The following is a 14,249-nucleotide window of genomic DNA, read 5'->3' as shown; positions in this document are numbered from 1 at the left end:
GCGGGAAATGCATCACCAGCGTTGGTCCATTCTGACCACTTTCAGATCGTTGATCGTTACGATGGTTTGTTCGTTCTGCCTCTTTGCTGATGGTTTGTTTTAGTGTCGTGCAAAGCAATACGGTTTGCTGCATTGGGTGGCCAAGAGACGAGCTACCTTCTGCCGTTCGTTTCTTTGTAGGCGGAAGCGCATCTTCGACGCGCACGCGAAACATTGCATGGAATGTGGAAACGAGCGAAATGGCTCGCCGAGTCGAAAATAATAACAATCATGTTCATTTATTGTTCATGCCTCCCAACCACGCAAAACCCAACCCCTAAGAGCGATGGCGAAAACTGCAGGCGAAGGAAAAAGAAGCTGCATTTTGCCGCGATCCACTCAATTTCCGACATCCACTGCGGATGGGTTATGTGTTTTGCTTCAACGCGTGTTCTCCGGACGCGTTCGGAAGCCTTCAGGCTTTGGGCACGATCTCATGATTTCGTCGCAATTGCCTGAGTCGCCTGCATCCCAGCTTTGTGTGCCCCGTTTTGACTCACATTAAATTTAATTTGTTGCGCTCGAAGCGTTTGCGACTACTCTCTTCGATAGGCCCAAAGTCAAGCATCGGTTTAACTAACCGTGCACTCGACTGCACCATTGAAAAATTGGCCCTTCTTTGCCCTTGATTCGATCCGTTTTTTACTGCAACGACACTATCTAACTCCCATGTGTTCCTGTTCCGTTTGCTTCGCTTATCTCTCGAGTGGATTGTCTTTAAATGTGAAAAAGTGGAGCAATATCGTCCGGTCTCAAGTGGTTGCACTCCTTTTTCAAGTTCAACTGCGTTCCATGGTGTCACTCATCGGATTTGGTTGAAAAAGAATCTTATTTTCCAAGCTTACATTGTGGCCAGTGTTATTGCCTTGAAACCATTCCACCAACAACACAGTTCGTAACATTTTTCGGACTGGATTAATTAGCCAACTTAAAGACGATCTTAAGATATCCTATTACCGAGCCGTAAAAGAAAACCATTATCCATGTTGTTACATGTTCGTGGATAATGTTGAAGGAAAAGAAATCTAGTTGACAACATGTTACATGCATGGTTTTACCGTTTTTTTTTCCTGACGCTTCTGCCCCGACAAAAACTGCGACTCAGCGTTGACACGTTCCGAAATTCTAGGACAGGAAGCATTCGGTAAAACTTTCGGACATTCCGGGGTAATGAACACTGGCGAAGACGATGGGTTGGGTAAGTTTTTGAGTGACCAATTGAAATTACAATTTATGGCACTCCGCACCATAACGACGCTGGGAATTTTTCTGGTCGTTTGCCAATCAAGGTTGACGTCAAAGAGGAGCTGTGTTTTGTTTTTTTTTTATCCAACCCCCAGTCGATGGAGATACCTAAAATTTTCAATGGAGTTTTACAACACCCATCAACAACCGGGTGCATCGGGGAAAACGTCTTGCAATTGTATTCCACACAGCGAAGAAACTGGACGAAGTAATGAGCCCTAACACACCTCAAGACTCACTTAACTCGTTCCTACTAGAGAACCACTCTGTCTCGAGGCCGGGACGGGTTTTCATCGGTTTGACGTGGGATTAGAACGTTAGACGTTAGAAGAAAAACCATCGTCCACGAGAGAGGAAAAGTGTCAATTTTATTAATCATTCAACCTACGACATTTGTGTGACCCCGCAACACAGCGCCTCATTTCAAACCCGAACGGCATTGGGGAGGGGGGGTTGGGCAAAGGTCACTGCGGGAAAAACCCACACCGGAGCGGGTGAAAGTTTTTCATGCCGACTGCCATTTTTCCGGCGTCCGAAAAGTGACCGAACGGGTCATCGAAATGCGTTTGCCGCTTTCACGCATCTCACACCACTCATTTTCTCACCTACCTTCGGTGGAGCTTGTTCTGCATTATGCTGCTTTTCAGCTGCCCACTATTAGAGCAATTAATTCTAATGAACTCACTACCCGAACGCGGGGTGGTCTGTCTGGGGAGCGGGTTTCTTTTCCAATGCAAAGAGACGACATCGGCAGCCACACACATATACCCACACTTTCCATTTCATCGATCGAATTTGCAGCTTCCGGCGCGGCCATTGACCAGTGCGGGGGTTGTTGGATCTTGATTTGAGAGGAAAACAAAATGTAATAATTGTTCAATTTTTCTCTCCCTCGCTGCATTATTTTCCGTCTCCATCGCATTGGAAGAGGAAAAGTGTTTCGGAAACGTTATTAAATTTGCGTATTCCTTAAGCTTTTTCGTTATGGATCGTTCTTACTTACTCACTAAGAGTCACTAAGTCGTTGAGCAAATAAAGCAAGACAAATTTTAAATAGTCATCTCATTAGTATCCGGTTTGGAGCTGAGATTTTAAACCACACACCTCTATAGAACGCTCACAAATGAAGCCACCCAGATTCGTCCACTAATGGACCGGCGCAAACAAATTAAACATGCCAAACCTTGCCAAAAACCCGCTCCCTCCATCGCTCCATCGGAGTTCAACCCCCCGCCGACGGCGGCCTTATTGTGGGTGTTCGGTTGTTGCATACTAATTTGCGCGTCTCCGTGGTCTGCGGCATGCAAAACGTCTATCGATCGGGCAGCGGCCAAGAATCGCGGTATTTCCAGCCAAACGGCCGTGAAAGAACACGCCACAGTTGACTGACTGTGTGACGCGGTTTGGTGAAGGTATCGTCTTTCAAAGGTGCTTCTGCTGTTGTTGTGCCTTTTGTTCGCGCTTTATGCGACGAACGTTTCACCTTTCCTTGGTAGTTAGATCGTAAAGTATTGGCCCCGCTTGAGATATACGATGCCTGAGCGAGTCCGCGCGATGAATGCAGCATAAATCAGTCAGTGTTTATTCCGGAGAAGTTGTCGGACCTTCGTCGGTGAGTCAGGTGTGTGAGCTATATTTGAGACGCGACCTACGTTGGACATGGGAGGAAACCACAGCCACGCGACGACCTAAGGGTTTGCCGGTTGACATAATTTCACTTGCTCGGAAATAGTGCAAAGGAATTGGTTTCTTATGTGTCGCTTCCTGGTTGTACTCTCCTGGTTGAAATCGAAATGAGAAAACTTTGCCGCCGGGAGGGGGGACCGGATCGTATGATCGACACCTGATCATCCCTCTAACGTCTCGGGTGAGGCGCATCGTAACTGAAACATCCTAACGAAACGAAAAGTACTACGCTTGTTGCCTGGCGTGCAGATAAGTCCTTCAGTTATCGTCATGAATGTGCATGAATGAACGGTCCCCGTCTCGAGTAAGTTTCTCCGGATTGACAAGATTCGAACGCACCCAACGCCCCGTTGTTGTAGCCAATGAAAACGATCAACCTCCTTTCTGCCCTTGTTGGGGAATCGGGGGAACGATCCAAAATATCGGATCCCCGCGCGAAGGTGCACGCGCGGGTATTTCTCCAATAGCAGGAATGCCTACCTTTCCCGTTTGTGATATCCACAAGGCCCGTAAGGCCTCCGTTCGTGTGCGTGACATACAAAAAACCTTCCACGTACAGGGACGTCTTCTGAACCCCTGGGATTGGAACTTTCCACGCACGTCGCCGACTTTGCACAGTCCTTGCGTCTTTCGCGCCCTCTCTCGCCATCCAAGAGATCACGGGTTGTTTGGGTTTTGATTTCGCTTTTGCCATGGCCTACCCTTTCTTCCGACATTCTTCCTTTGGAACCTTGGGACGTTCGGAGAGAGGCAGCGAGAAGGTGTTGGAGGACTTGGAAAACGGGATCTTGCGGTACTCCTGAACGCTGATTTTTTTTCGCCTATGCTCTTTGTTCATAGTACGTTGGATCTGCGTGCCTTTCTTCTTCCCTTACTACCAAAGCTTCTGGAAACTGAACCGGACTTGAAGGAAGTTGTTGGCACTTTGTTTGCCCGTGTCCTCGAATGCTGGAGCAGGTATAAAGCCACCACCGACTCGTGGTAGCCTCTTGGTTTGGTTCCATCACCCCAACGAGACAAAAACGGGTTTCTACCGAGAAGTTCTCCGCTCTAATGAAGCACTCCCAAACAGACACATCCACAACGAACGATTGCTAAACGAGAGGTAAACATCTGTATGACGCGAAACACTACAACACACAGCAAGATACCCAACACATTCCCTTTTGAATCTTTGGGTGTCCGATCTTAGAGCGCCGTGGCCACCCCTACCACCGTGGTTTTGCAGACCTCCGACATTCTCATAAGCTACAGGTTCGTCCGGTTCCGAAGAGGGGCCGGTTTGACTACTTCCACTGTCGATCTTCGCTGGCGAACGGGTTCTTCTTCGCCTTCCCGGTTACATGCCACAGCATTTAACATTTTCAGCAGCGAAAGCTCGCCATCAGCAGCTTTATTTCCTCCTCCTTCCTTCTCCGTTTTTTTTTGCCAATTCCAGCTGGGTCAAGATTCCACAATTCCCTCCAAAATCGCTTACTATTGGGCTAACGGTACGGATGTGTTGGTTGGAGTGCGCGTGGTTGGAGAACGTCTTGGATATCTCGGGGTGGAAGATGGCATCTTAATTTAGGCCAACATCGTCCGAGGCGCAGGCAGGAAGCAGGGTGTTAGACGATAAGCTAGGAAACGGTAATAAAAACGATTCTGATTCAATCTCCGTAAAAAGTACGGCATGAAGAACAACTTTATTGCATTCCGTTCCAAGCTTCACGCCACGATTCTACACAATTAGGAAAACATCGAAACGGTTATTCCGGCAAGGAATGGCCATTATCTGATTACATCTCAACCCGGTGGGGCGCATCATTTGGTGTTCATTCTTTCGATGGGATTAGACTCGACTAGATTTGTCTGTACCGTTTCGGTATCGAGGATGTGTAACTCAGAAATGGCTGTTGGAATTGGGTTACCTATCAGCAAATTTACGACCAACTTGGTTTCATTTTGTGGAACACTGCAGCAGCAGATGGCATACTGCAGGATGACATGCTTTCTCTTTTACAATTGCATTTAATGATGAAGATCACTTCACGAAAGCGATATTTATGGTTTGATGAATTTGTTCTCCAACCTGTCGCATCTTCTCACACATGATTGTGCTACATATCTTATCAAATTATATCACCGAAATATGATGTCATCGGTGGATCGGTGTCCCCGCGATCAGGATCGCTTACGCACGTCGCGAATTCGCCCGAAGCCTCGAACGTAATCCTTGGAAAAGGTTACGACGCAAAGTGCTCCGGAGCCTTCCTCCGTGGGCTCGTCTTTTGATATGCAAAAATCCAGCTTGAGGCGAGACACTTTTGACCGCCTTCCTTTGCCGTATGCAAAACATTAATACATATATTTCACTGTTGTCCATTTTGGATGGAAATGTAGCTGTGACACTTTTCTTTGCATAACCTTGTTTCCTCTGCGATGTTTCTGGCTTTCTCTGGCTCATCCATACGGGTCATATTAGGAGTATTGTTGTTCGTGGTGCATTGAAGGTTTTTAAAAATGCCCTCGCAGTAGTTGTCGCTGCACATCACGCAATGCAAAGTTAATACATTGAGCCCTATTTTATGCACCTCGTTTTTTGCCAACCGGACCGGCACGTGCATCGCATCGGATCAGAGTATCAGGGATTATCAGGGCCCCTCGGAACCATCGTTCCTCATGGCCAGGTTGGGTCTCAATCAGACCAAACCCCGGCAAAAGACAGCCCAGATTGTGGCCCAGGACATATACAGCTCACCATTCCGCACGCACGCTCCGGCCTTATTGAGTGGACATCAAACAAACGGCGACAGTTTAGCTTTTTCCCCCCCTTTGCTCCGATACTACCCTTGCCCCCGAACCATCCATTGATTTATCTTCCTGGTTGGGGCAAAATGGATGTATGTGCGCGCAGGCTTCCCTTTGCCATCGCGGTTACGCAAGAGAAAAGCACCTGTCGGGCACGTCTTCGACGCAGCGCGCGTTTTTTTCCTTCATACCAATTTTTTGTTGCCGTTATTATTTGCTAGGGTTTCCCCCCGTCGGTCGATTTCCAATTTTTGCCGCCCCGTGGGGCTGAAAGTGGCTCTTCCTAGCTTCCTCTTGGCCAGGCTGCTACTTGGTGGCATATTTGTTGCATTTTCATACAAAACTCACCCCCGGTGCGGGGTGGTGGCCATCTTTCCATATTTTTTTTTGTAATTATTCAGTTATACAATGCTTTGTCCGCGACGGACATTCCACTTCTTGTCGCTGCCACCGGTTCGAATGGAGGGAATCAATCGATATAACTTCCGACGACAGATTTGTGTTCCGACGATTCCGACATGCGGTATGCCAAACACGTGTCGAAGTGAAAATTACCAGACATATTTCAGCCAATTTTAAGACACACATTTGTTGCATATCCAATTAGTTCAGTCTAGCCTTTCGAGCTGCAACGGATTGGAATCTTTAATCACCAATATTCGCCTTAAAAAAGCAGTTAGCACTTCCGTTTGAATGCAAAACTGTTCGCTGCTTCTTCCATTAGATTCGCTGGAAGAGCACACAAATGAAACATAACAAAAGAGAGTAAAAGTGCATCTTGAGGCTATTTTTGGTGGTGCGCCATCAAACCGGTTGGTTTCTGGTGGTTTGCAAAACGAATAGTTGAGCCGAGAGTTGCTTACGAGTCCGAACGAGGCGTCCAAAAACCGCAATGGCAAACAAACCGTCGACCCTGAATGGATGTATCGCGTTCCCCTGACCGTGACTTTGTGTGAGCAGTGTGCAACTTTGTTGGAAAAAAAAAGAAAACCACACACCTGAATAGCTTTCACCCCGGTGGAGGATTATAAGATATGAACTTCGCGATACTAAACGTGTACCACGAACGATTTTGAGCGGTCTAGCATCCGATAAAAACGTGTTTCCATAAAACTAAAAGGTGATTTCCTTTTCATTTTAGGTCAGCGGTGGTGAGAGTTTCCACTGCCTCGGTGGGTCATGATGCATGTGCAAAGCAACCACACCACGCCGGTGGCTGGTGAGAAGCGTCCGAAGCCCTTGAAGAAGGACCCCCCGCAACCGGCGGCCGACACCCGGAAGGTGGCAAGCTTCATCCAAAGGTTCTACCTGTTCGGGACGAACGCTGGCACAACGCCCGGAACGGACAAGAGCGACGGCCCCGACTACGGACAGCCGAAGGTGAAGAAGGCAAAGGCTGAAGGCGACATCGAGTCCAGGCGGGAATCGCCTCCTTCGAGCGCCATCGAGAGCAACGGCACGCAATCGTCATCATCACCGGACTCGTCACCGGTGCAGTATCCATCGTACAGCGTGCAGCGTTTGCGCCAGTTCTGGAACAGCCGGTTGCTCTCGAGTGCCAGCACACCGCCAGCTGGTGGAACTGCCATAGATACGCTGGTGAGGAAGGCGAAAAGTGCTACCATCGGTACACCGACCGGAGCGGCCAGTCGGTGTGCAACCTGGAAGTCCGCCTCACCTAAGGCCGGTTCGCGCTTTCAGCGAAACGGCTCAATCCGTCGATCGGCAAAACGGACCTCTAATGCGGCTCTTCTTAGCCCCGACAGAGACACACAGAAGGTGGAGAAACGACAGTGCATTAGCACTGGTGGTGGTGGTGGTGGTGGTGGTGGAGGGCTAGCGGCGTTAGCTGTTCCCAGCTCGACTCCCGCAGGAACCACGGTACGCGATTCCTTTCCGCTGGTAACTTCCACTCCCTCGGGGAACCAGATACACTGGGCTCGCCGGAAGGAACTACTTGGAATTCGTGCACTGACGCAGGACGAAAAGCAAGGCAAAATGCCGATACGGGTGGAGAACTACGTCAACAACTTTATTGGAGTCGATATTCAGAATATCACCGGGCCGGAAGATGTTTTGGAGACTTCGGTGTGCACCATAACCGCGTCAAATGTCGACGACAAAGAAGAAACTACAGCAGAAATGGATGTTCAACAAAATTCGATCGAAGAAACTGTCGACGATGGGTGTATGCCAAATACGTGCGCTTTATCTCCGGAACCGGCGCAACCGAGTACTTCGTCGCTTGGGCGTAAAGGAAACACTCCGACGCGAAAGATAAGCTTCATGAACAACATTTCACCGTACAACCGACGGCTGTTGGCCGGAAATGGCACCAAAGTTGCCGCACTGACCAATAAGTTCAACCAAATGATCCAACAGGATGCGGGATTGTTGGAGCAGGTGAAGAAGCGTGGCGGGTACATCCACAAGTGCGGTAACGTGGCGTATAAGGTCGTGGAGGATACGGGTAGATCGGTTGGAGCCGATGCGTACGGATTCACAGCGGCCAGCCGGAACGGTAGTGGAAGGGCGAGTTTACGTAAGAAGAACTCTTCCAACGCTGGAGGCAGTGGCAGTAGTAGCACCGCCGGTAGTGCGTGTCGGACGGATGAAAGCTCGGATGACATATCGTCGGCGTCCAGCAAGAGCTCGTCGGTTCGGAAAGCGGGTGTCAAGAAGCGTCCGAGCTTGAGGAAAAATATCTACCGACGCCCGGAGTGGGGTGAAATGGGTCGAAGCTCACTCGGCGTGCGAAAGGTACTGGAGATATTCGAACCGAACGTACAGCACACTACTCCCCGCGGCCGGAAGAGCGATGGAGCGGGAGCATCTAGTCACGGTGATACGGGTAAGCCTCCACCGGGACGCAGTAAACCGAAGGTGCCGGACAAAAGTGAACAGCTGCTCCAAAAGACAAAAGGTATTAAGTCGAAGATGGTCCGGCCGGTGTCTAGCAGCGAGGAAGTAGATACGATACTCGATGGAACACTTGGGAAAGAGGATTGCAGTGTCGCAGTGTCGAGAACTGAACTTCACACCCCTGAGATACCGGAAGACACGAATAGCCAAAGTACCGTAACTACGGAAACGAGTGTTATAACAATAGAATCTAGTGGACAGAGCACAGCGTCCGGCGAAGAGAATCCATCTAAGGAAGCAAACATTGTCGAGCCCTCGGTGGAAAGTGTGATAAACATTGAAGGCAAAGAAAAAGCTATTCCATCGAAAGAAACAAAAGAGAAGAAGAAAAGCAAAAGCACGGTTTCGAAAATATACGAGCGACTAACGTTCCGATCATCGAAAAAAATACAAATCGATACTACCAGGCCGCCGGACGCACCTGTGGAAGTGGTTCTGCGTGACGATCCCGGCGAAAAGACGGCAACCGGATCTACTCGACGATCGTTCATCTCTTCTATCGAAATACCGACGATACAAATTGATGAACCACAATCGGAGCAAGCGATAGAATCGGAACGATTCGGCCAACAGATGGAAGTTTCCGAGAAGAAAATTCTGGAAGCAATCTCTGCCGCCAGCCATAGAATCGATAATCTGTCGAAAAGTTTCAACGACCTGACACTCAATGATCCCGACGAGGCCAGAGGGACGAAAGAGGGAGAAGGTCAACAGCCAAGTGGTGACAATTTGCCGGTGCGTCCGAATGCGTCCTTTCTGTTTCGTGGCGCTGGGTCAGGTTCGCTATCTTATGGTGACACAAATACCAGCCAGATGAACATTGTTGAAGCGGTCAATACTATTGTTATCAACAAGGCGGTCTCGATGGATGACCATCATTTTCCTTGCTCTCGTGGAACGGTGGAAAGAATGAGTCTTAACGAACGGCGGGATCGCTTGCAGCGGGATCTGGAGGACGATTATGAGCCCGTGACGAAACCGGAGGAAATACAACAAATGGGTACGCAGTTAACGGGGATCAGTGAGAAGCAATCGGTACCCAGCTCAAGTCCAGTGGTATCGATCGATCTGACTGAGCTCACAAGCAAGATTGAATCGTTTATTCACAAATCCAAGCGGGAGTCAGAAAATATCTACCAGAGCATTTCCAGAACGAACAGTAGACGTGAAGATGCCCCAGCAACTCATCTCATCCCCGAAGATACGATCAGCATCAACAGCTATGAGTCCTTTGAAAATTACGAGTCGATCGAGCTTGAACTCGGCGCAAATCCACAAGGAAAGAATGCATCTGCTGACGCTGTAGCGAAGGAAGAGGATACGTATGAGATTTGCAGCCCCCCACCGGATCTTCCACCGGCCAGGGATGATACCCGCAACGATCTAACACTGCCACAACCAAAGCGCAATCTTTCGTCCTCACCAAAAACGCTTCCGAAGCACCTGCAGGTGACCTATCAGTCGAACTATGAGATGATCAAGTATAGCAAGATTCCACCAAGGCCACCAAAGCCCGAGGAGGTTCCCCTGCCTCCTAGGAATAACTGCAGCGTCGCATCCAACGACACAACCAGCTCGACTGCCGAAAGTGATCGACTAAACATCACATTTGAGAGCATATCATCCGGTGACCTTCCAAAGCCAGAGGGGGTTCCCCTACCACCAAGGAATAATCTAATCGGCGCATCCAGCACCAACACCAGAGCATTAGGTGATGTCACCAGCCCGACTTTGGTCAGTGATCGATTAAACCTCACACTTGAGAGCATATCATCTACTGAACTTCCACTGAGTCCGGGTGGCGATTTGCTGGACAAATCGCCCCACGGATCGCAGAAGTACGGGCAGGCACAGCAGGAGAATATCTACGAAGAGAATATTTACGACTTCATTCGTAGCGCCGATGGTGTTGACTACGATGATCCGGCGTGCGGTGGATCAGCTGAAATGGAACTTCCTGTGCCAGACCGTCGTTTGTACGAGCAGCAACAGGAGAAGCAGATGCTGCAACCGGTGCGTTTGCGGACGCAGCCTCCATCGCCACCAGGAGATAACGTTTCATTGGTATCGTCGAATTGCTACGAATCGATAGGCTCGCGACTAGAGTTTGTACGCAACATGGCACTTAATCGGCGAAACATTGGCGGCTCCACGACGACGCTGGCGTCGGAAAATATCACCAACAGTCTGTACGGTACCACGGCAGGGCTGGCCAGCTTAACACCACCAAGTGAACGTGGTAGTGATACAAGCAACAGCGCCGATTGGACCGACATCTCCGACGAGGATGAGGCTGGTGACCGATCCGACGGCATGGTTTCCTCTGGGACGACGGCATCTAAGCGGCCGAACTTTATCGTGTAAGTTCCCATTCCCCCGGGGAAGCTTTCCACTAAGCAGGCTTGACACTACATTGTATTTGTTTTATACAATTTTCTCTCTTTTAGTGTGCGCGAACGTAAACGAACCCACCAGACGCCGTTAAGGTCGCGGAAACTGCCTCGCATCACACACCCGAAGACAGACGGTAAGTGGCACACGATGATCGTCTGCTTATGCAAATCATTTCTCCCCCTTTACTGGTTCGATCAGTACCCTTACAACTAGTTTCCCGTTACTAGAACGGTATTCCATCGGCCTAATGAAGTGTGCTGTGGTTTTAATCACTTCCCGCTGGTCATTTACGCTACATTCCTAATATTATTTATGATTAAACTTCATTACCGATTTTTGAAAAGAAAAAAATATTATTGGTTAAGAAAACGAATATGCCATACAACTTTGTTGTTGTAGAAACCTGATCAGTGTTTTATGAATAGCGAGTAGCATTGTATTATGTACTCTTTCGTCCACAATCTTGAGAAACTCAATGCAATAGTTCAACATCTCGTTTTTTCAAGATTTTTCGTATATTCCCAACATTTTTCGTCCGTTTTTCGTTTTCGCACGAAATTCGTAATGTTACGCCTAAATGTATGCAACAGTATAAACACCGTAACGGCTACGTTAGTAACGGTAACGGTAGCAGAACAAATAGGGTTTCAGAGAGCAGTCTACTAGATTGAAGAAATACTGCTCAATCGCATCATAAAATTGTTCTTTTTAGGTGAAATGAAGTGCCTGTAATTAAACAAGGCTTAATTACATTGCTAGAGCATTTTTTCTATTATCTATCTTTAATGCGATATTGTGGAGATTAAAGCTGATTATTTTCTTAGCGGAGATAGTTTTCGCATTATGGTAAAGATGATGATTAGCTTGATTATTGTTTCGTTTGCTTTACGCAACGCATAGTATTGCATGCGTTGGCGGGTTTTGTTGAACATCGCAACACGATGTTTATGATTATTTCACGCTTTATTTGTCATTGTTATCGTCTGCCGCCACGTTGTTTGATCTCTTTTCCATTGCATCTAGCACGCTACCACTGTGTGAACATGTGCACTGGGCTAGATTGCGACCAGCTGAGAAAACGGTGAAAGATTCGTTGGTGAAATGCCGTTTTTCTGCCCGTAATGCTCGCCTTCAACAATTGAACCACGGAGCTCACGGACTTACGCCCCCATATGTGTGCCTGTGGCCGACGGGGGTGTGAAAGTAAATCAATAGTAAACCTGTTTACATAAGAAGATGTTCGGGCAGTAGCAACATGCTACTCTCGGGCACGTTGGGAACTAAGAGAGTTCCAAGCGCCATTCAACGCCGTCATCATTGCCACAAAATTAATCGAATCTAAGTACCAGCAGCGACAGTCACTACCACGACACCATCGGTTGCACCACTGCTGGGACTGCACTTGCTCGAATGCATCAGCAGAGACGGTGCTTTCGTATCATCGTGTTGGCACTACAAAATGCACAGCACTATTAATCGCACTATTGTTCTGTGTGCGAGCAGGCACCCCATCGTATGAGTTAAATTAGGTGGACTCGGAGCAATTGACTCAACGGAGACATTGTACCAGCTTCCCAGGGCGGCTGAGAACACTGTCTCGATTGACAAACGGGCCTCAATCGATTACGCCCGAATGGTCCTTCGGTGCGGAGATTTCCCGGGAGATTCCAAGGATCGCCGTGGTGGAGCGGGAGATTTCTCACGTACGTGGGTGTATCTATGTGGCTTTTTAATTGACCCGGCTGATTGATCTCCAGTTGCACAAGTCTTCATCCACTGCGAGCCACTTTTACGCATTCTGAAACGATCTCGTCGATCTCGGATGAGCTGGGATGGACAATGGCGTTCAGTGAACTACTCACGAAGGGTCATCGTGCCTTGGGCCTCTCTTGCGAGCTTCAAGTAACGCTGCACAAGATCGCCAAAAAAAGACGAACGCCAAGATGATCATGAAGGCCATTTTTCACCTTAAAATGTCAATCTAATCAAGCTGTGGAAGGTGCCGGGTGCATGTGATGCACATACATCCCCATCACACACCCGTCTTCTTCAATCTCATCGGGTACGATTTGCATCACCTAATGGCATTGGCAATGCTTTCGCAGCTGGCTTCCTACGGACTGAAATTAGAAGCGTTCGAAATACCGGACCATTGATGCTCGGACGATGATGCTTATTAAAAGACTCTCCAACCCCACTGCAATCCGATTCTCTCCATGTGTCCATTGTTCGGCCATCGTGAAGCGGTCTCCGAGAGGGTGTGAAATTTCACAGCATGAGTCGTCCGCAGCATCAGCAAGATCTCTCGATGCACAACCTTGGGTATTTGAAGTTTCAAGAAGCTGCGTTTCATAACGATTCCAAACGCAATTTAGGCAATTATTGGCAGCTCTAGTTCACCTGTCAAATCTGGTCAGTGCCGGAATTTCAGCATTCAATAGGACCGGGGTGAATTCTTGGCTTTAGCTCGTCTTCTGGTGCAGCAGATAAACGGTGTGATCATTTGCATTCCGCTTGATGCGAAGCAGAAAATTAACATAAACCATCAGTATAAAACTTGCGCCTGGTTCAGTGATGCTCTATTTTTCTTCCATTAACAATCAGTCATCTTTAACTCAACACACACACACACCGATAAAGTCAATTGGTAGCCTTTAGTTTGCTTGATCACAAATATCTCCCCGGCTTTGGGGAAGATGTGGAATCCCCCCTTCCATCGGGCATCCGTTTGACACACGGCAAATGTCGCATAACACCGATGCTGCGGAGAGAAGTGCAACCAAAGAGAGCACGATCCCTCTCTACCGCTCTCCAAGAATCGCGACTAAGCGATCGCGGCTCCACGATGGGGGTCCGGGGTTTAGGCGCCACCAGCGAAAACGCTCGCGAGGCTCACGATCGCTGGAAAAACGGAGGGTTTAGTAAGCTTTCGTGCATGAGAGTGTACGCACGCGTCAATATCGGTCCGGGGTTTCAGTTCTCGTCGCCCTCATCCGCTGCACGCTGTTGTGGCGTCGATCGTGATTCAGTTGGCCAGTCGGTGGGGCTTTGGAATATTCAACGTAAGCATGCCACTCATGTTGGCTGTCCCTGTGTGTGTGTTGTGTGTGTGTGTTGCACTGAAAACATAAAACCAAGCGTGACCCTCAGACGGCTCGTTGTTCGAGTAAATG

The 14,249-nt window shown here is 48.6% G+C and overlaps 1 protein-coding gene across 1 annotated transcript in view; it reads left to right on the top strand.

The window, feature by feature from the left end:
* Nucleotides 1-14,249, top strand: part of LOC131294753 (uncharacterized) — a 48,190-nt gene that overhangs the window by 11,692 nt on the left and 22,249 nt on the right. The window contains exons 2-5 of the mRNA XM_058322798.1: nt 6,902-7,582; nt 7,634-10,228; nt 10,388-11,042; nt 11,130-11,209. Coding sequence (XP_058178781.1) covers nt 6,940-7,582; nt 7,634-10,228; nt 10,388-11,042; nt 11,130-11,209 — 3,973 coding nt within the window. The 5' untranslated portion in view covers nt 6,902-6,939. The remainder of the gene's footprint in view (nt 1-6,901; nt 7,583-7,633; nt 10,229-10,387; nt 11,043-11,129; nt 11,210-14,249) is intronic.

This window comes from Anopheles ziemanni, chromosome 2 (genome assembly GCF_943734765.1).
Source record: "Anopheles ziemanni chromosome 2, idAnoZiCoDA_A2_x.2, whole genome shotgun sequence".
NCBI lineage: Eukaryota > Metazoa > Arthropoda > Insecta > Diptera > Culicidae > Anopheles > Anopheles ziemanni.
This window is presented reverse-complemented; position numbering and strand designations above follow the sequence as displayed.